The sequence below is a fragment of the Lutzomyia longipalpis genome, chromosome 1 (assembly GCF_024334085.1).
Source record: "Lutzomyia longipalpis isolate SR_M1_2022 chromosome 1, ASM2433408v1".
In the NCBI taxonomy this organism is placed as follows: Eukaryota; Metazoa; Arthropoda; class Insecta; order Diptera; family Psychodidae; genus Lutzomyia; species Lutzomyia longipalpis.
Genome location: NC_074707.1, coordinates 35,841,775 through 35,865,319, shown reverse-complemented (window position 1 = coordinate 35,865,319; position 23,545 = coordinate 35,841,775). Strand labels below are relative to the sequence as shown.

The window sequence follows — 23,545 nt, the reverse complement described above, 5'->3', positions numbered from 1 at the left end:
AAGATTTTTCGGGTAGAACCAGGCGCCTCCACCTTTTTGATTTTTTCTGAGACAATTTAACAAGCGTAAGAAAGTAAAGAAGATTAATTGCAAAAACAAAGTCTCATGACCAGAGAAACGAGTAAACTCTCAACTTTCTGGATCTGCAGTCAAAAGCTTCGTACCTCTGGCGACGACAATGTTTTTTTTCGTTTGCACAGCGAGCTTTTAGCATTTATGCTTTTAATTCAGTGAGGTGAAGAAAACCTAATTAGCTAACTTAATATTCGTGATGAGTTTTTAAAAGCTCCCATGCATTTTACTTCAAAAAGAAGTTAAACAAGTCCATTGTGAGAGAAGAAAAATTGCATAAAGGTAAATACACTCAAGTATGAGGAGTCAGTTGAGATAAAATTTAATACAATGTGCTCTGAGGGGATAAATTTTCTCATTTTCATCTCTCAGTAGCATTTGGGAGAAATTTTAATTAAAAAGAAAAATCATAAAGAACTCTTACGTGTTCCATTATCCCTGGGAGAGATTTTCTCCTCAAAGGAAGTCACTGGATATGTGCCAAAAGGAGAAGAAAAAAACAACAGTTCACAGGGAGAAATGTTCACGAAGTGTAGTGTTGAATGAATAAATAAGACAGAGAGCAACGCATAGCAGTATAATTATCTTTGGTGTGTTAAGTTTCGTTGAAAGATGACGAGAGACCTGCATTTAGAGTTATGGGTTAAAGACAATAAAGTCCATTTGAGAGTTTAGTTGGGATTAACAGATTTCAAACAAATACTTGAGGTGCATAAAATCTTAATCTTCTTTTCTAAGCCCCAAATGCAAATTCTGATTCTATTAAAATCGCAAATAGTCTCTCTAAATAAAAATCTCATTTTAAATAAAACCATTTAAGAATCATGCACAATTGGAAAGGCATCTAATCTCATAAATTAAATTGAGATTATCAGCACAGAAAACAAGCAAGAGCGAGATGGAGGAAGCTCTAAAATTGGTCATTAAACTGATTGCGTCTCAAAATGAAACTCACCGAACATAATCTTAATTCCATCTCCCGCATAGCAATGCTCGGTGAGTTGCGTTTGTGCTTTTTAATCCATCGGAATGAAATTCGATAAGTCCATTCGTGAGTTAATTTAGTCTCTCATACCCACCACACTGACCTAATTCCTCGATATTTTGTGCTTAATCATCACAACGATTCTAGCCAAAAAAATGTTCCCAAGACAATGCGCCATTTTCTCAAACGGAAAACCAATTTTGGGAATGAAACTTCCGCACAAGGAAATTGATAATGAAGCCATCGCTCCTGGTTGGTTTCATTTTAAAAACATTCCCCTCCCCCTTCCCGTGTTACACCGAGTCTATGGCACATAATCCAATCTTTCTACTTAAGATAAAAGTTTCATTCACCACAAATTGGTACAAGAATTGCCGCACCATCGCAGATTGGAGAAGCAGAGAGTATTGTGTTGTTGGGGTTCTTATCGAAAAAAAAGTACATTATTGATCTGTTTATATGAGGCAACCGCATTCTTATCTACATAGTACTCATAGCACCTATTTTGTGGACCTGTTGATTTGCCAAAGCCGCTTTGCAGTGGCAAAATATATAACTGAATCACCGCAAACCAAGTGTTTGGTGTCAATAAACTTCTTGTGGTCTTCTCAGTGAACAACACAAAAATATTATTGTCCATTTTCTCTCTCAGCTATGTTTGTTTATCTTTCCTACTTACCCAGAAAATACATTATTGGTAGATTTTACGTAACTATTTTATACATTTATGATATTATTTTCCAACTAAACCTTTTCTGCCAGAAAACTTCTCTTAATTTAATGAGAAATTTCAATAGAGCTCTCCTTGTAATTTTAAGTGGAGGCGCCTGGTAAACAGATAACATAATTTTGCTTTCAACTTTTTCAAGCAATTTTAAGCAAAAATAAAACTCAAAAAAATACAAAAAAAACAAACATCTGCCCCAAGATTAACTAAGTTGTTAGTTGCTTACCCTCCTACTCACCCACCTAGTTCACCCTCTATATTGCTCTGAAAATATTACACAATTTAGAAAAAATTGCAACAAAACTATACAATATTTGCATACAAAAAATGCAATAGGGAAATGCAATGTATGTACAATCCTCTGCAGCAATTCCAGGGAAAAAAAGCTCAATAAACACTCGTTGGGCATCCATAAATGGAAGTGTACCACTCGCTTTGGCTCAATTCGAAACACACAGTTGCATGTAAATGAAATATGACAAAAGGGCGCAATGGACGGGGAGGAAATCGCAAAACTAATAATAAAAAAAGCTCATGCAAAAAAAATCTCTCCATTATGTCTGGTCTTTATTGAGGATGATCCATTGGGGACACTGCGCAACTGTTTTTTTCGCAAGAGTCATCGTCCCTGGGATTCCTCTAAAAAGCTCTAAGCTATAAAATACCATGCAAGCGATGGCTGTTGTGAATGATGTGTGTGGGAGGAGGAAAAAAAGGGAGCCCTTGGTGTTCTTCTAATATGAAACATTATCAACATCGCATCGATGCTATGCGGATGAGGAATTCGAATAATGGATATTGTATTAGGGAGTGAGGGTGAGTAGGTAGCAGTATATTGAAAATTTATATGGAGACAATGGGATGGAAAGGTAACAATGCCATATTATGCATTCAGTTCACTCAGGACTTATCAAATAAGTAGTTGGGGGACTCATTGAAAATTATGTTTGCTAAATATCCATCATTGCATATTTTATGATGTTACTTAGCATTATGTTTCGATTGAGGAATGAAAAGTTAATTAAATATCAATTTAATTAATTTTTTTGTTAACTCTTAATTTTTTTGTTGAATTTTTATTAATTATTTTGTCAACAAAGAAGTTTATTAAAATTGCTTTTTGAGAAATATTGGGGATTTTTTAACAAATTGTTTCAAATTTTTTTTTTAATTCTAAAAGAGTAGGGGAGGGCGGGGCTAATAAAGTCACTTAAGGGTTTAGAAAAAGCCTAAAATATCATATTTCCTAGCTAGATAGAACAAAATGATCTGAGAAAGAGTTGTAGGGCAGTAAATTTCCTAAAGAAATGAGTTATACATTTCGCTTTATCTGTTTGGGAAATATGATATTTTGAGCTTTTTCTAAACTCTTAAGTGACTTTTTTAACCCCGCTCTCCCCTATGAATGTTTGCTGAAATTAATTAATAAAAAAAACAGGGAAAAATCCTACACAATCAAGCGGTCTGGTTTTTATTAAGAACACTTCCACACCATAGATTACTTATAAAATCCAGAACATTTCCCATTTTGGAAACACAAGACGATTAAAATTATTATCTCTGCAAATGCATAAAATGGGAGATATTCAAAAGTTATCAAAATGTGGCTTCAGTAAATCCTTTTCAAATTGATAGAATTTATAGGTGTTTGAATTGTTTGGAGTAAAGACGATGAATTTAATTGAGTTTCTGCACTCTGCACTAGCGCTCTGATGCAAGTCTGGAAGACTCAGATGTGAATCCAGTGGTGTGTGAAGGAGGTCAAATAGAGTGCAATTGAAACGAGATCTCAAAGACTCTGCGTAAAGATGCCACACAGAGATGTACATTATGTACACACAATCTTTTGGTGCAATGAATCAATCCCTTTAGAAGGTACACCATTAGTTGGAAGTTTATTTATGAGGTTGTTCTATCTATTTTGTGATTTATATTCAAAAGCTCTCAAAGAACTTTTTTGGGCTGTGTGGCATTTAATTTTTTTGTTAACAAAAATGCATTACAAAATTTTCTATTAAATATTTAAAAATTCATTTTTTTGTAAAATTAATGAATTAACTTCTCTTGTTGTATAACACGTAAAACTTCAAGCGTCAGCATGTATTTATTGTTTACTGGCTACATTGAAAACCTAATATAAAAGCAATCCGTTTATCCTATACAGACTTCAAATTTCATTAATATTTCAATAGAGTAGACTAAAACATTCATGAGCTTTTTGAAAAACTATTGCATTTAGTTATATATTTAATTGGATTCCATTTAATTTAATTATATACATGAAATAGAATTATATAATCCAAATTAAAGATGCATTTAATAAATAAATTGGGTCAATGATTTTCAAACAAAATTCCTTGTGTTGGATAATTTTGTAGGAAAATTTCATCAAAAGTTTACCTGTAAGTGTTTTAATTAGCTGAAAGATAACGAAATTAGACAAGCATCCTGAGAAAAGCACGGGAAAGTTTCAATTTATCTGCCAAAAAGGAATACACGGAAACTTCTCAATAGAACGGTAGACGGAGAAGCTTCTGTCGAAATTCAAACGGATAAAAGTGAAGCTCACAATGCAATTTTAAAAGTTATGACCAGACCAAAAAAAAATGAAATAGCACAAAGCTTTTAATTCAGTTTCAGAGCTTTCATTTTATATGGAAAAAAGTGGCATCGTGGTTCGTTAATTAATGAAAATGTTTCTTGCATTTTGCAAAAAGTATTAAAATTCATAAAACTATTCATGCTAAAAGCTGTTTTAGAGTGAAACTTTTTGGATTTGCTGGAATTCACGCAAAAATTTTAATAAATGCAATATTTTGCAAACACGATCAAGTTAAACTAATTAGAATTATACAATTTTGTCCAATTTGACCATCAAAAAAAGTTTTCAAAACCTAAATTTTGTTTGTAAATTTTCCTAAAATCATAAATCATAAAATTAATTAATTTACAATAAAACAAAATATGGGTTGAAACATTGCATTAGCTCCATGGGGACTGTCTTCAATTTTGATTTTTCTCCTTTCATGATATGGAAATTCCAACCAAAATGCCCATATGGTTGGCAACATATGCATGTAATGGTTGTGGAAGGACTGAAAAACTAATAATGGATCACAAAACCACAACAATTCCCCGCCACATTTTAGTTTACATTTTGCCAGCTTTTTTATACTTTCTCCCACAAGCAAAAAACATTTGCAATTAAATTAGCAAAAGCTCCCAAAATTGCATTGCAAAATAACTTTAAAAACATACAACAATAAAAATTTCAGCTGCTCAGATTGCAAAGAATTGTCAAAAAATTCCGTGAAAACGAGTCGTGTTTGATTTCTCGGGGAAATGTGCTGAGAATGAATTTTCAGTGGGGAAAGGACGAGAAAAGACAACTCAAATTGTGAATGTACATAATGTATACATAATCTAACTTGAGGCTATGCCATTGAGGCAATTTAACACGTAGCAGAACCACACAGCAAAGTGGAACAAAACATTCAGAATGTTTGACGCTTCTGTGCACTGTGGCATCACCACTGAAAGTCGTGAAAGTTAAACAATCGCATGGACCCGAGCACCCATCTATTGAATGTATAAATTAAACTAAAATTTTCTAAATCAATACACGAACAATCATTCTTTATTGCCATTCTTTGCGTTTACAGGCAATCCCTTAATTTATAAAGTTTGAGAGAAATTCAGGGAATGTCCGAGGGAAAACCCTTCGTGTATTTTAGAAGCATAAATTTTCGACATCCCTATGGAATTTCATGTTATAAAAAAAATCTCCAATAATCATTTTCCCTCAGGGATATCCAATAAAAGACCCCACAAATTCTTCCCCGAAAAAAATGACGTGCATAAACTTTATTTTATTGCTTTTTAATAAAATTCAATTCAAATAAAGACCTACAGAGGACCTAAAATACCATCTGAATGGGGTTGGAAATGAATTTAGATACAAATGAATTTGCAATTGGAAATTGCTTTTTATTATGAACGTCAATCAAATTCTTTATCGAACCAATAGATCAGGCAATGTTTCAATTCCAGGGAAAAGGTTCTTGATTTATGAATCAGACTATAAAGTTTATTAGCGTTGGAATTAATAGAAAATTAATTGAATAAAAATATCCGTAAAGAGAAATAATGAAAGAAATTCAGCTAAAAAGCTTCTAAAAACGTTTTTTACTATTTATATTTTTTCATAAGATTAACAAATTCACTCCAGTCTACCCTAATTCAATCTTCTGCAATTGGTTGCAAATAAGAAAATAAACTTTCAGAAACCCCAAGATGTTGAAGAGACGTTCACGTGTGTGTGACAAACAATTTCCAAGAAAAAAAACATCAAAGGAAATGCTACATTTTATTCGTCTTGTTTTCGCAAAACTTTGCACAATTCCCAACAATCAACGGAAGTAATTCGAAACTTTTGCAAAAACTTCGAGTGCACCTCCATCAATCGATTTAAAAGGGAACAAACAGAATTTTTACACAATCATACGGGAAAATTGTGTTGGGAAGTAATATAAAATGACGGGAAATGATTTTCGAGGAAGTGAAAATAATTTCACATCCATCCAATGACAAAGTATTGTGGAGAAATATGTGGACAGGGTGAGGAATGTAAATTCACTTTTAGGAGCGATTGCCTACGTCCCGCGTCGTTATTCATATTCCGCACTTTTATCTGTTATGTTGCGCTCACCCCTTTTATGTGCGGAGTCAAACCCCCAATCCGAAGGGGGTGGGCATGGGCTTCGGGGAATTAGATGGTCGACTTGACTCGTGATTTATGGAGTTGCAAACTTTTCCATTCCAACTGAATTTTTCCCTCTTCGCAGAAACATCTCTCTGTGGTTTATTTAGTGGAATGGAAAGGGTCATGAGGTTGACGGGGGCCTCGAGAGTTCCGGGGTTATTTTCACTAAATTATATCTTCACACAAATTTGTCCCCAACATAACCCTCTATATTTTTCGTATATTTTATTACGCATCACTAATGCTCTGACCCATGGGATGGTGCCCAATGCAAACGAATTGAATATCATTGAAATGAAAGTAGAGAGGCCTGTGCCACATAAAGTTTGTTGGGTTCGGCAGTTACGTACGTTCTTTTTTTTTTAATATTATTTGGTCAAAAAAGCTCAAAAATTCTTCCCAAAAAGTTTGATTTTTTAAATTCACAACATTTCTCCTATTTTCTATATTTTCAATTCATCTAAAAATCCCATGATAATTGAATAAAATCTTCCAACACAATTATAAGAATAAGATCATATAACTAATTGGAATACGTTGTTCAATAAGAGACAAAAGTTACAAACTACATACTTTCATCAAGAATTTCCAGAGCAGGTCTCTTCTAAAGCTTCAACATCACTTCTAAATACGATTGGTTAAATGGCAAATATGGAACAAACTTTTCCTGTGCTATATACCTCGTAAAATGGAGTACGTACGATGAAGTTGTTTAAAAGTTTTGGGGAACAGGAGAACACCGTATATTTTGTCCATAAAATACAATAAATCCTCCAATTTACACTTAAATGAAGCCCTCATCGCCGATATTTGTGGTATTCTTCGACTTGAGCACAACAGGTGATGGCACATGTGATTGATTGCTTAGCACCCGCGACTCTTGCTTGTTTCGCCTGAAGAGTGCCTTGAAGCGTTTGAGTACATTCCCAAATGAGGCTGCCCATTTGACGGAATCGGAGAAAAAGGTGTAGAGAATGGGATTTATGGCGCAATTTAGTAGGGAGAGAATGCCAAATGAGAAATGCAGCACCCAGTGGTAGTTCTCATACAATTCATTGTGGAGCTTTATGAGCAGGAAGATCCACGTGGGGAGGCGACACACGAAGAACACGATAATTATCGCTACGACCACTTTGAACATCTTCATCTGCTGCGCTTTGCGTGATTTGTTTGCAACACTCCTAACTACGGGTTCCTTGGCTGCCACGGATCGTTTGGCTGGTACACTGTGGACATTCTCTGGTCCTGACACCACCGAATACGTCGTAGTCTTTCTCTCACTGGACGTATCCACGGTGCTGGGATTAAGGGATGCACCCCCAGCGGCCTTTATGGGTTTTCTACGATTCCAAATTTCCTGCGCTAGTTTCCCATTGAGCCAGAGGAAGAGCAGCAGTAGGGGCAGGAAGACAATGGTGAAGAGTAGCCAATAGTAGTAGCCCGTGTTCTCTTTCTGCGTCAAACACAGCGATGCCTCCATCAATTCATAATGCGTTGCATTCAACCAGGATTCCGAGCGAATAATAAGGATGTCCACAATGAAGTATGATGAGATGAGGGGACTTGCGATGCCTGGAAAATAGCACATACAACCGGAAATCACTTGGTGTTTTAATAATGAAGTCACATCTCGGGACGTTGCTCAATAAGTGCCGAACATCGCCACGGTATTAGCATCAATACTAACTTATGCATGATGCTGTGAGAAAAGGCGATACACCGAGATTAAAATTTCAAACCAAAATGGCTTACAACGAAATGCGTCTGTTGATTTCCATAAGCCTTCGCGGGCCGACACAAAATCTCAGGCAAGATTTAGCATTCAATAATGCATGAAGTTGAAGGGTACAAAAAAATGTTTAAAGATAACTTAGTGGCTTGAAGCACCATGGCTTAACTTGAATTACTTCAAAGAAAGCTTTTGATTTAATTAAAAATTCATTAAAAATAATGTGATGAGCAAGAGGAGTTTTTCTTAACTATGCATTGTATACCGGATGCATGAAAACTGCTTTTTTAAGCTTAACGGTCTTGCGGAAATTTTTGAGCTTTTTTTCCAAAAGCTTTAATTGAAATTTTAATAAAAATGCAAATTCAACGTTTTTCTTTACAAATTCTCTTTCGAAAATTCTTTAGAATTAATTGACTAACATTTTAACCATAATTAAATCACAACAAAAAGAATAACTAAATCTAAATTTAATATTAGATTTAAAGAAGTTTAAATACTAAATAAATAATGTGAAGAGTTAGAAAGTAGAAGAATATTAATCATTTTATAAAATTATTTAAAAAAAAAGACTTTCACTCAGCTTTGTACCAGAGTTTTATGTATCAACTTTATACTTGCTTTTTGCGCACTGAGTACCCTCGTATAATTCAAATTACAACCTCATCTTTAATTTAACTACAACACGCAAATTCCACAGCATAATTGCCCTTAACAAATTACCTGCCGAGACTGCCCAGAGCAAGATGATGTAGATGCAGCAAAAGGTGATGCTGGAGCCCCAGGTGCCCTTAACAGTCTTGAAAATAGCCATGTAACGGTCCAGTGCAATGGTGACGAGCGTGAAACTATTTGCAAGGATAGCCATGGTGGACAGGAAGGCATTTAGGCTACACAGGGCATCTCCGAGGTACCACACTTGCGTCATGTACGTTGAAAATTGCGAAATGTATGCACTGGATGTGATAATTCCCGTGACCAAGTCACTCACAGATAGCGACAGGAGGCAGGACTTGAAAAGGAGGCGCAATGGTCGCCTAATGTTCACAACAATAGCCGTCACGTTGCCGAGGATAACAATAAATACCAGCGGTGCCACAATGCTCAATAGCACGCTCCTCTGTGACATTGTCAGTATTTCCAAGGATTTATCCACAATTATTTGCTGCATTCTTCCTGCCTTGCTCGTGATTTACTGAATTTTTGCCACTACTCTTTTTCGCAACACTTAATCAGCCGTCTTATCTCCCCCGCGTCGGCATGTTTGCTGTACATGCAAAAAAAAGCTAATTGATATCCCCACTTAATTAGAATGTTTTATGCTATTAGTTCCTCTTTGTTGTTCCACCTCAACATAGAGTTTGACATCCCCACCGTCAGTCTTTCAGCCAATTTTGATCAAAATTGAATATTCTCGCGTCGATGGAGTATTTTTATCATGTTCCATCGCCCCCCTTTCGTATTGACAACCCCTTCCGCATGATGATATTCAAAACATTGCAAAATAAAACGTATCACACTGAATGGAAAGAGAATAGTGCCAAATTTACCTAATTCGAAGCGAAATTTATACCTCCGTAATATGATAAACCAATTTACATAGCAAAAAGCTTTTCAATGAGCTTTTTTGTCTTCTGAAAGTTTTTTTTGGGATCGATATTAGAATAGGAAAATAAAAATATTTTAATGAAAATTATAAAAGCTTTTGAACATCAGAAACTTAACATAGATCAAAGAGCTTTTATTTAAAATATGTTTATTGTGTAGAGCTCCATAGTTGAATAGAATTCAGACAATCATTCCCCAAAAACTCATTCTGCTCTACATAAAATTTGGAAAACTCAACCAAACCAAAAAACATAAATTTTGCATTTCCCATCAAGTTTAGGAATCGTTCTGAATTTAATTCAACAATCTGTATTATATAGAATGACAGGGAAGTCGTGATTTTTTTAGAATTCAAAAAAAGATATATATCCCAGTAAATCAAAATCGTGAAAGAGAATTTTTATCTATGCTCCCATAAAATATTTAATAAGATCGATTTCCACATTCATCTCTTTTTTCGGGGTTATTCATAACCCGATTTTTCCTCCACATCATGGGGAAGCGACCTAGAAAAGTTGTACATGTTCTCCGTTGTGAAATATATACGTATTCGAGTGTGACGGCAAGGAATTCAACACCGCAATTTAATAGTTAAAGAAAAAAAAGAAGAGAAAAAGGATTGGGGTCACAACTCTCATCCCGTCCAAGCATCGCTGTGTATATGCACACGATATTCTTTCACATACTCACTTCTTTTTCCCCCCATTTTATTCATACTGCAATGCATATCTCACTCACGTTTTGTTCATTTTCAATGGATAGACGAGGGATGGTGAGGTACTTATCTTTCTTTCTGCCCTGAAACTTATCCACTGCACACAACACCGAGGAGGAATATGGTAAACGATAGAGATGTGGATGAAGGGCCCAAAGGGTCGAGTGGCACGACCATGGAACCGTCATGATGCCATATGGACAGCATAAAGAAAGCTCTCTCTCACCGTGTTCCACATTTTTTTTTGTTCAAAGTATGTTTCTTCCTCACCGTGTACTACACAAAGCTTCTTGCAAAAGATAGCAAAGAATTTCCGAGAATGAAATTCACCGTAAACTTCATTTCATTTCCACTTTCTCAAAATGATGGCAATTATTGAGAAATCATCAAAGAATAATCATGTGAGCGAGGTATAGTGCGATGGCAATGTTCTCAGTTCAGTGAGCGCAGCACACCCATCGTCTCCCCATCCATAATCCCATTATCAATACTATTAGAGACAATACGTGCAATTTGTTAGATGTTTATTGCGATTGGAAGAATTTTCAATTGTTCAGCCATGTGGTGAAAAATTGATTTTGTGGCTATAATTCGATATTTTCGTTGGAAACTGTATTTTTGAGATTTTGATTGAAGAAAATCAAACATATATGTCTAATTTTCTATATAATACGGTATACCTGATGCTCTATAAAAACAAACCATTGCCATACAATCAATGCATCTTTCTTACAAACTCCAGAGTGCGGTTCAATGTACTCTGGGTGTGTCATCGCTTAATCAAGAAGCAATTCATACATACATGCGCTGGTAATTGCTGTAGATAAATCAGAAAGTAATAAATAATGTCACGTGAAGTTATACTTGAGAAAGCGATTTTTTTATTATGACAAACAAGAAAACATTAATTTATTTCTATTCCTCAAAGAGCTTAAGAGGAAGTAATTGTTTAAAATTTTCTTCATACAAAGGATTTACTGTAAAATATTATTTTCCATGAAAATCCTAAATCATTTCCTGTATTCTTAAAGCTTTCCTTAAATGTGTAGGCGTGTCAGGTGAAAAATTTAAACCCTATGAAGACATTTAAATAAATATGAACAATACATAATTAAGCTCTAAAAAGCTCTTAAGCTTTAACACAAAATACCCTCTACCATTATTTCCCATTAGACTGTTGTACTAGAAATCAAAGGTCCTCTAAGCTAATTTTCTCCCTTTCCGCTTTATTATATTTTATTTGAATGGATTCTTCCGCCCGAAACATTCTCAGGAAAAAGGGAAAAACATCCTTGTTAAATTTCCAAAAATTATCCAAATTAAAATGCGCAAATTGACTGAATTATTGCCATAAAATGTTCTTAAAAATCTTTTCTTAAGTTTGTCTTTTTCATGTCACGAGCTTATTTATATTATTGCGCAAATCATTCCAAAACATTCTAACAAGCCGATCAAAAAGTACTTTTTCTCCCCTTCTCTGAGAAAAATCTTTATAAATTGCAAAAAGAACCGCGCTCGTCGTCTCTTTATACAAATTGGAATGAGAAAAAAAATCTTCACCAACCACCCAAAACTCACCCCAAAAGTTTGACTTTTGCGCCAGGACTTTTCGTGCTTTTGTATACAACTTGTTTAGAACCTTTCTAGTACACATATACATAGAATGATATTATACATAGCACTGAATGTAATGCGAAATTTATGAATACACCCCACCAAAAGAATTTGGCCCACTTTTCGCTTTTTACCAGGGTATCGCATGGCGAAAATAGAATTGTGTATGGTTATGTAATGAGAAATATGGGGGTGACTAACGGCTCCTAGAGAGACTTTTCCACTTCGATGCAGAAAAGACCTTTATATACGCATCGAGAGCATAAAAGCTGTTAAAACCTTTTCCTCGAATATATCGACACGGGGGGGCATAGCAAAGATTCTTGTTGTGAAGGAGCAAAACACCCATTAGGTTTCCCCAGACATTGCGATGCGGTTTGTGAATAAAAGCCAAAACCATTGAGGATGAGACCGTACAACAACAAAAAAAATAGCAAACCCCATCCAAACCCTCAATGGCAACTTGCAAAGTGCAAACAAATTCCATGAACTTGATTTATGATCATGGCACAAGGAAAAGCTGCTCCACCACACCCCCCACTATGGCGTGGAATCCGGAAAAGCGCATATGAAGCTTTCTTCCGTGGCATACAGTGGAAGTGATTCAATTAACTCTCTCTCACTCTACCACATACCCGTAGGCAGTCCTTGTCGTCATCCAAACAATTTCCCATATATACATTCAATAATTCAATTTTATCTTCTCCTCTCAAGAAAATTCCAATGGAAAACTTTTCACTTGATTAATTTAGAGCATCAACGGGGAAAAGTATACCCTTAATTTTACAAAGATTTCCATGCACAGCTTTTCAGTGTGTACAACTTTTACCCATTTCATTGGAAGTTTCTCACCATGGCATGAGAGTGAGGGATGTGGGAAATGCTCCACAAGAAAATTTGTTGCAAACCTAACTTGTACACAAAGTGAATAAGCAATGTGTTTTTGAAACTCCCCCTAGAATGGATGTCTTAAACCTACATCTATTGAAAATTTCTTCTTTTTTTTAAAGTCCTTCAATTTGCTTTAGGACCTTGATGCAGTCGGTTTTCCACAACTAAATTTACACGATAAAAAACACCCCAACAGCTATCCTAACTGACCGCATTCAATTACATTTTTAGTTACAAAAATATAAACTAACATACACCAAATGGAACTGAAGAGATTTTGCAAATAAAATCCCTCATCACTCTTGCAAAAACACCAAAGGTTTTCCCCGCATTTTCCTTCCTCCCTCCCACCATAATATGTAGCACACAACTCTCTCGCATATCCCAGTTTATTTACCTTTGCTATTTTCCCATGGGGAGTGATGTGAAATGGGAAAATGTGCAACCGTTGGAAGTTCAATTGAAAATATGTATTGGAGTAAAAAATATATATAACATGGAAATTGAATATTGTTCCCGGGCAAACTTTCTTGCATAACAAGATTGGAAAACACGGGACCAATTTAAACAGTAGAGTGAACTTTTCAATTAGACCACCACCTTTTTTCATCCTCACACACACACGCGAAAATGTTTTGAAGTGATACACCCCACAGGTGTGGGAAGAGCTAGATTAAACAGATAAATTGCAAAATGCATTTATTTTAGTTCACTGATAAATAATTCACAGTAGATTAAACTTTATTCTATTTTCAAATTCAAAACTGTGTGGGAAATGTCGCCTGTAGATTTTCCCCGGATGGTATTTCCCGCTATATTGATGGGGTTGCAAGTAAATATTGATATTTTATTAGGATGGGTGATGGGACACTGTACTGTCTCACCCTCGAGGCAATTGCTCTAAAATTGTTGGACAGATAGCTGAAGGCTTGACTGGAGGCGGGACACACGATTGGGGCTGGCTATTGACACGACACAATAGCGGGGGTACACAGGTGAGCAAAAGAAGAGAGCGCGCGCGGCAAATGGGCCAAAAACCGCAGAAATGGGTGGGTGGTGGAAAATTGGTGCAATTGTGTTCACACACAGTCCCAGTTGGGTATGTCATGCGATGAGCACTTAATTGCCTTGATTTGTGCCTCAATTGCGGGGGTGGTGTGTGATAAAAACACACGGCAGTGGTAGAATTTTCTACCGCATCCTCCCGTTTTGTCTGCGATTTCACGTGAAACCACCCCCACCATGCGGCCACCATATGACTTGGAGTTTTAGTAATCTACTGGCATACATCGCATTAATGTGGCACTAATTACACTAACTGAACACCAGCCATTTTCTCGCTCATCCCCCAAACCCTCCCTTACTTTGAATTCTCAACGTTCTCCGTATACACCGTATGGTATGCAGAAACATTATACATAATAGACGGAGACAAGTGAAACATATTTAGCACCCTATTTTAGTTCGCATGTATATAATTCTCTATTTGCCATGAATACACCCCACTCAATCCCACCCGCCTATACCCCCTGTACATGCTATATAGCGACTGAAAGCTCTTCATGTGCTTCCATACTATCTGTTGAGTACCCCGCACCAACAGGGTGAGAGAGTCTAATGGCGTGAAATCATATGATAGGGAGAAGGAGAGGATGGGATATAAATGACAAAATCTCAAGGGATGGTGAGAATTTCCGCGCCTGCAACTGCGTGTATGTGTGTACTTCGTGATAATGGTCGTGATAAGTGGGGAGCAACGCACAAGATACAAAAGCATGAAAAGCTCCCACACACGGTGAAGTACTTCCACTCTGTATTCAGTCATTTGGAATTTTAGCAGATATAGAGCTTCGCAAAAGTGTATGTATGTAGCACCAAAGTATGTAGCACCATGAAATTTCAACACTCTCAGCTCTTTCAGTTCATTAACGAATGTTTAAACGAGACAAATTCAAAAAATGTAAATTCGGCACTAACCGCGTAAAATCACAGGAGAAGTATACTTGTTGATTTTCTAGGTCAGTAATTTATTAAGAGGAACGTTGAGGTGTTTGTTTAGTTTTGATTTTATCTCGTTGGTGTTCTAAATTTAAATTTTTGCAAAGAAATCTCAAAATATTAAAGCTCTGTTTCACAAATTTTTTGAATGTTCTTTTTTTGGCAATAAAGTGACCAATTTTATATTTTTTACTTCTACGAATTTTTATTTACACCTTAAAAAATTTAATTTTATTACACAAAAGACGTTTTTCTATTTTTCGGCATAAATAGAAAAGAAATTTGTATGTTTTCCTTCTAGAATTTTTATACAAATTTCCTTAAATTTTCCCCTCTTTAATTTCAACTGTTTAACTGATTGTCATTCAAGAATATAAATTTAATGAGCTCGATGGAACTTTTAAGTGGGTATCTAAAAGTTCTCATTCAATCAATCGTGAAATAAACCAAAATTTAATTACTTATCCCCTGAACCCTATTTAATATGCCAATTTTGAAGCAATTTGAGGTATATAGCACAAAAAAAAATTAAAATGAAATATCGCTGGTAAAGTGGACTTACTGAAGAGCACCTGCGGGTTTCTTGAAGAAGCTCCCCTTTTGCTGGGGAAAAAAATTTATCTTCATTGAAGTGGAATAATTTGATTAATCGTTATGGCGGGTGAATTCATTTGTGTAGCGAAAGGGAGCCATCCGAGAAAGTAATTAGACACTTGAGAATTCCGAAACCTGCCCTTCTGATACTTCTCTCACTCTGAACTGACTTGTAATTGAAGCAGAGACGACTATCCACCCCCCTCTCACCCACGTTTCTTCCGCAAAATTCTCGCGTGTCTCCCCGAAAAACGAGAAGGGACGTGAAAGTCGTGGCAGGATCTTCAATAAATTAAAATGGGATTAAATTAAAATCTTTTCCATTGTATTTTATCGCTCAAGAGTATTACAATCACCCATTTTGAGGGAGGTTGGGGATGCTGTGGGGACTCTGTACACGTTAGTAAAATCAATATTAGGACTCTCTCCTAGAAACTAACAGAAAGTTTGGTGGCACTAAAGTGTTTTTCCCTCGCTGCAGTCCTTGTTTTACATTAAATATTCAATGTTCGCGCGGGAGGAAAAGTGCTGTGTGGAGCAATGTTGAAAAGTGAATTTTTGCAATGCAATCTCCGCGCTTCGAGATAAAGTTTCGGGTGAGTTCTGCTCAAATTCACAGCAAAGCTCACACGGGAGATTTTTACTGGACAAAAAAAGCTCAGAAATAAAAACCTTCTGCTAAAAATTTTCAACAAATTTTAAAGTTTTAGTTGCAAACAGAAGAGAGTAAATATTTTGATAAATTGATTTATTTTTGAAGTCTGCTCCATAAAACTTGTGGGCAGAATTATGCTGCCAAACACCTCTAGCATGAATTGAAAGCTATGCTGTCTAAACTTGCGCTTTCGACGTCCTCTGTAGAGCAAATTCAAATGTTGAATGCAAAATTTAAACTAGCTGGGGCAACATTTGTGGAGTTTTATTCTTTTTACGTGATTCAGAATTTTAATGATCTCTTAGTTGAACTTTCAGGTAAATCAATATTTTTCTGAAACACAAAAATGTTGAACCACAAAGTATGTAAAAATATTAGACTCAATCTTCATATAAATAATCATTTTTTTAAGACTTTATTTAAATCTTGTCTTGAAAAGTTTTCTTTTAAATTTTCATTAAAAAAAATTCACCATAAGCACCACTAATTTTTAAAGAAAACCTTCTCAAGCTGATTATATACATATTAGGAAAGCTTTTGAAAGCAACAGCGGGGAGTAAGGAGTTTGTTTAGTATTTTAGAAAAAGGAACACACCCCCACCGAATAAACTTTTCTTCATGGAAAATGCTTTGGTCTGTTTAAAATAAACAAACCCAGGGAATTTGGTTTTCACAAAATACTTCGGCCTCTCCTCCTCCTTTCTTCCATACAAACTCTTCATTTTGTGGAAGGATAATAAAATGGAAATATAGGGAACCGTTTGACCACCCAAAAAGATTTTATTTCACCCCAGCATTAAAGACAATTTAGCGACGGAATGTTTTCTGCATAAACGTGGAAATTGTCTCTCAAGAGAAAGACAATACGCCAGCACCGACAAACAGCCCTATCCGTCCCGTATTTCAGCAATGAGCATAAATATTTACGACCCCTTCCTCGCTATAAGGACCTTCCGTGGCTCGCAATAACCCCCGTATGTTCATATTCTTGTGCACAATTTAGCGGAAGAGCGACCATTTATCGAGAATTTTGCTACATGTTGTGCTAAATCTTTGGCACAGAAGCTCACTCACAAGAGGAGTTTCGCTCATCCCTGGGCGACGTTTATTTAATAGGATTTTGTGCAAAAGCATCACATAAATGGGGATTAAATTACAAAGCTCAGTGTCCTTAATGGGGATTTCAATTAATGCTCAACTGGCATTATGTGCCGCCGTTATTGTTATTTATTATTTACAATATTGAAAATACCAATCCGCAGTTACATTAATTCTCTCTCTGCTTCTCTTCATTGTATAAACATCAATATCATCACAATTTTTGCATAATTATCCCTCAATACACGATATGGAAGTCAATTTAATAAATTAGGATCATTACATTCGGATTTCTACTTTGCCTCCTGACTTGATTTGATGAGGACTATGGGGTATGGCTGGATTTCAGCTGCGAGGATTGCAATTTGAATTGTTTGTATAAATTTAAAAATTAAATAAATGGACAATAGCAGTTGGTACAATCATTGCAAATCAGTGTATTATACATTATGCACATACATACCTACGTGCATATATGTTAAGTATATAATACGCGAGATATGTTATCGCTATATATTGGAATTAAATCTATAACTGAAAATATTCTCTCTAAATATTTACCAACTGCCGTTGCAATATAATTTATCGCGGTGGTTTGTATCAATATTTGGCGTAGCTAAGTGGTTATGCAAATATATAGTTTGGTGTAGGAGCTATGAAATGAATGCAAGAGATGGGTAAATATGGAAATTGTTCAATTTAAACTAAAGTGACAAATTTCACATAGGTGCTGCCGATGTTGCTCAGCAGACGAATCAATAAACCCCATTCAGCTTGCCGAAGTGTGTGACACATTGTAGATTTTCCAGTTTGACACTTTATTCAAAATTCACAAGGATCATGGTGCCATACCCTGCTTTTGCAAATTCAAGCCACTTTTGTCCTCACCACACCATTCACCGTCGTCTTATAACATTCGCCATGTCTCGAAATAAATACACTCACGTGCAAAAATGTTCGGAAAAATAGAGATTTTGGGATAGATTCTGTCAAGAATCTTTTCTTTTCTTTTGTTTTTTTTACAACTAGAAAATTGTAGAAAGATTTTGATAGTTCATCTTTGTGAATATGCTTTAAAAGAAAAGCAAAATCTTCACTTTTCCAGAAATTGTTCCAAAATTTTCTTTAAAAAAGCTTAACGATAACGAAATGATAACTATCAAAGTATTGCTATATTTTTCGCAGAATACCAAAAATCTTATAACTCTAAAATTGTATTAAAAGAAAAGATTTTTGTCAGAATTGACCGCAATGTAAGAGTCAGACCTCAAATCTACATATATGTTAGTTACATGATTTAATTTAGGCACAAATTATTAAATTGCTTTAGCTTAATCTTTTGCAAGCTTTTCTTATAATTTTTTTTCTCTAAATTAGGTAAAAGAAAAGTGATATTTTAAAGGGTTTTCTTGGAGCTTTTTAGAAAGCTTTTCACCAAAAAGCCATGTAAAAAAAAAGAAAACATCGTAACTTTAAAAAAAAGCTTCAACAAAACATGAGCTTTTCGAAGAATTTTATGCTTAAATTTCATTTTTAATACATAGAGTTTTTCTTATTAATTAACCTCAGAACAAGGTCTTGTAAGAACTTTACGCATTTTTTAATATAAAAAATTTAAAAAAAATGTATTTCTTTCGCACAGTAGTGTACTTTCTCATACCCTGTACTTGAATATTTATTCACACAGAGCACCCAATTCGTATTTTCCGCTCAGTGTGGTATTGTCACCAAAATCTTTAGCATCTCTCCTGATTTGTGCCCCAATGCCGTTGTTGAGGCAGAAGAAAATCCTGAATATTGTATCAGCATACATTCTTTCCTTAGCGGATGGCGTGAATGCGGGGAAACATGAAGGGAAACAGTGAAGAAAGAAATCATTGTGGGAGATGTATTTCTCAATTGAGACATTCCACGATGAATATCCTCCTTATGTCGTGCCTCACTGTGCTTACACGATCATACATATAAGTCAAGTTTCGTTCACACATCTCGTGTGAAATTCCCAACACGCAAGTACCCTGAGTAGACGGACTGATACATGACATATCACCTGACACTCCGGGATTTATATACGCATAGGGGCAATTATCTCAGATATCTCGGGTACTCCTAGGGGGGGGGAGGTGTATCGTGGTGTATAGCGTGTCCTCTATGAGCCCGCCCCCCGCGTACGTGCTTCATGCAAACCTATCCTCGGTGGGTTCTTTTCTCCCTTATCCCCGAAGGAAATTCGCAATAAATTGTATAAATATACAAGTTGAGAGTAAAAGTGCAACATAAATTTTCCATAACTGTCCATAATATGAACTTGAGGAAATTGATACAGTAATTTCATTCCTTGTGTGTAATTTATGCTTTTTGGATCGTATTATGTGAAAGGGAATATCCAACATCCCCCACAAGTGTCATATCTCAGGGGCACCAGAAAAAAGCTTCCATGATGTACGAATTGGAGCGCAATAAAAGAACCATCATCAATTTGAGGAGAAAATCTTCTAGCACTTTCCCATGTTATCCCTCTCCCTCCCCTTGGGGTGGTTGGTTGATCGTACAGTGTAAAAGTGCGATACGTCACCAAGGGTGAAAATTACAATAATTCATTCGTATCAATTTATTCATGATGCGAAACACCATACCCTTTGCCATTAATAATATAAATCTAAATCTACCACAAAATTATTATATCTTACATCAACGCTTTCTACTTATACGCCATCGTGCAAGAAAGGCGTCACGTTCTTCAAATTTATATTCTCCCTCAACATTTTCACGTAGAGAACCACGATGGATGGGCTATGGTATTATTTAATTAATTATTGTTCTCTAAAAGAATTTATATAGGGCTGAGAGAATTCTTTACAAAAAGAATTTGGCTAAAAATAGTTCAAAAAAAGATCTCACAAAATGCTTTTTTTTTTAGAATTAATGGATAGTCCTTAAAATCCCGCTGAAGTCTTTATACTGCCACTGCCACATGTAATAGAATAAATCCTCAATTACAAAAATTAATGGCTGCCTTTTCCAGCAAAAAAAAAAGAATCAAAGGAAAAACTGAACATTTCCAAGAATAATAACTCGTGTAAAGTGCAATTAGTTGCATCTCCTGAAAGGAGCATGAACGAAAAAAAGTAAAATATGGAATTTATCAATGGTCCGAGTGTTTTTTCTAGAGGGTCAAAAGCACAGGATTCTGCAATTTCTTTTTGGTGTACGATGGAATCATTGAAACACTCACAACCATCTTCCTCAGCATAAGGACATAACTCATATAGAGTGAAATAACGGATGCCCCGAGAGTGCAAAAAGAATTGGAAAATGGGGGAGAAAATACCGTGAATTTTTCTGCAAGACCTGCTTCTCTAGACGAATGAAAAGGGGAGGTGGGGGTGCATTTAATAAAACTCATGTAGTCTGCAAAAATACAACCCCATAGCAGATGATGTCGAGGACACCGAGGACTTATGAATTTTATGACGCATCCACCCGTGCGGGAGATCATTTGTCATGTGGCGGATGGTGGGTATACCTCCCCATTCGGGCAGGGGTAGCAGTTTAAACACCCCTCCATCCCCCAACTGTTTATGACGAGAGGGACCTCTCTGTGTTTGCTCCGTTCTGCTTGATATTCCGGGGGCGAACACTTTCGAACTTACAACTCTGGCCCCTAATTGATGTCAATTACAATTTTCATTATAATCATATTTTGTCTTTCAACCCCACCCCTGCTGCCAAAAGTTACCCTAACAGTTTATCTTAATACCTCTGAGGTGTAGGATCATCCATCTCTCCGTGGAATTACTCGCACAGTTTGAAAGCTCCATTGCAAAAGCTTTCATTTTGTTGTCAAATTGACCCAAAATGCTGAGGTTTTCGCCCAAAAACGCCCATGTACTCGCAAAGTCACCGCCCCGAATGAAGATTCCCAAATTCGTGAAAACTGCTTCAACTGTAATTCAATAAATCCCACTGAAACATTTTATAGTTTGAAGAACATGCCGCTTCGGTAATTCAATCACTTCACAGCACAACTCAATATACATTTTAGGCGGGATGAGGAGGTGGAGGAAAGAGTTAGCAGTGTGCTTCATAAGATCTATTTCTAGCGGTAACAAACATGCCCAAATTCCCCTTTTTTTCGAGATTCAGCTCAATGCCACATAGCAATAAATTCCCAAAAGGGCTCCAAATTCCAAATCCCGGGTTTTATGAATGGCTCGTAATTTTGAATCACCTCGCTACTTCCCGAATTATCAGCTCCATCGCGGGGGTATACAAAATGCTTATTTCAGGCATACGATCTACTATACAGTTTACAAGGCATTTTATCTGAAATTAAACATAGAAAGGGTGTGGAACAATTTGGGTTGCATGGAAAGACGTTCAACAGTTGAGGAGAGATCGAAAGTAAATTATGGTTTTATTAAGGGAAACAATAAAAAGCTCAGAAGGAAATCAATTTGATCAAGTTCTGTATTTTTTTGCGAGGGAACTGTGGATTATTTGCGGGTGGTATTGCAGCAATTTTACCTTACTTTTTACCCCAATTTACAGGTGAATAAATATTTTTAAAAGCTTGAAAAATGAATTTAATGTATTTCAATGTTTGTCTTAATCCTATCATTATATTAACCACATAAAACTCATCTTCAAAAGCTCTTTGATTTTCATGTAAAATTTAAGTTTAGACACGAAAGTTTCCTTCCTACACATACATATTTTACAAGCTTTAACATTACAATATATCATCTACATCTCCTCTACATCCTTATTCATTCATTCTCAGATATATCCATATGATGCTTTTTTCTCTAAAATGCAGCTTTATTCTTCCTCAACACATTTTACATAAATTCATTGGCAGCATTTGCAATTCCTCTGACAAGATTTTCACTCACTTCTTTTCATACAATACTTCCCAAAGCCATCGACAAAGCCACTTTGTGGCTAAATCTTGCTCACATGCGATTTATTTTATGAAAAAAGAATGAAGATAATCGAAGTTGAAAAAGTGAAAATATGCACCTGTGCAAAACCAAAATGCTTTTATCATTCGAATGGTGAATGAAAAATGATTTCTATATGTGCGGAGGATTCCTTGGGCGTATGCAATAAAGAAAAATTCATGCTAGAGAGAAAGTCGCATATAACAATAAAACCAATAACTTGGAGACATTTTTTCTTGCTGATGGGACAAAAGTTGAACTGTTTTCTTACGTGCGTTCTCTTTTTCTTTCTTTTCTCTTTTTGCAGTACTATCCACCAAAAGCAACCTCATACCAAAGTGAATGTGAACTCTCGGGTTCCTATGTGTCCCTGGAGTGTCCTTCGCCTCCGGGTCCACCAGCATGCCTTCCTGAAAGTCGACGGGACCCACAAGTAAGTCGCTTTTAGCCTATAAAAATGTATTATGTGGCGAAGGAAAGGAACAGAGAGAGAGAGCTTTTTTCGGGGCATGTTGGCACAATATATTTGCAATATAACGTAAAATCGAGCCATAAAACCGACTACACACGCAATGGATAAGATTAAACGCTTATATGCGTTATCTATTCCGCGTATATATACATATATATTTCTTTCAGAACAGCATTATACGGTGCTCGTTCCGACATCTCCATAAAGCACGCAGTACTCAGTATTTTGGGCATAAAAATACAGACATTCCGCGTGCGGGGTTCTCGTGTACGTTTTCGGGCGGAAAAATGCTTCAGTTTAGAGACTAAATCGCTATTTTATGCTAATTGAAAGCATAATTACATTCTCTCTGACTCCATACATCCCTCTCGTGGGGGTTGGAGGAATTTCTCTCTCCTCTGGTTGAGTAAAAAATTCACATCCTCAGTGATGCGGAGTGGTTTCGTTTGAATATTTTGGTCTGTTTTGGCAAAAGAGATTTTCTCCCTGTGATTTTCATTGAAGACGAAGATGGAAATGACGGCACCATCGCGTAATGTTATTCTCTTTTCACCATTACCCGCGTGCCCCGAAATAACTCTCATTTACAATCCAAAATTCATGTAAATGCTACACATACACACACCATGGCTTTTAATAATAATCCCATTTTACCCATCCCTGACTCCTGTACCTTGTGGGG

General features: G+C 36.0%; 2 protein-coding genes across 2 annotated transcripts in view; one reads left to right on the top strand and one right to left on the bottom strand.

The window, feature by feature from the left end:
* LOC129787026 (uncharacterized) overlaps window positions 1–23,545 on the top strand; it is a 59,384-nt gene that overhangs the window by 25,470 nt on the left and 10,369 nt on the right. Inside the window, exon 5 of the mRNA XM_055822311.1 lies at window positions 22,699–22,824. Within this exon, the coding sequence (XP_055678286.1) occupies window positions 22,699–22,824 (126 nt within the window). The remainder of the gene's footprint in view (window positions 1–22,698; window positions 22,825–23,545) is intronic.
* LOC129787027 (5-hydroxytryptamine receptor 1D) lies at window positions 7,274–9,795 on the bottom strand. Its single transcript, XM_055822312.1, has 2 exons — window positions 8,999–9,795; window positions 7,274–8,118 (listed from the first exon to the last, which is right to left on the bottom strand). The coding sequence occupies exons 1-2, from the start codon at window positions 9,444–9,446 to the stop codon at window positions 7,331–7,333; spliced, it is 1,236 nt and encodes a 411-aa protein (XP_055678287.1). The 5' UTR covers window positions 9,447–9,795; the 3' UTR covers window positions 7,274–7,330.

Bases quoted from the DNA above. Each gene is read 5' to 3' on its own strand.
- LOC129787027 (XM_055822312.1), bottom strand. From the start codon at position 9,446: ATGCAGCAAATAATTGTGGATAAATCCTTGGAAATACTGACAATGTCA. The intron at 8,119-8,998 runs GTAATTTGTTAA...GCTATTTTCCAG, and splicing joins GCTCTGGGCAGTCTCGGCAG to GCATCGCAAGTCCCCTCATC.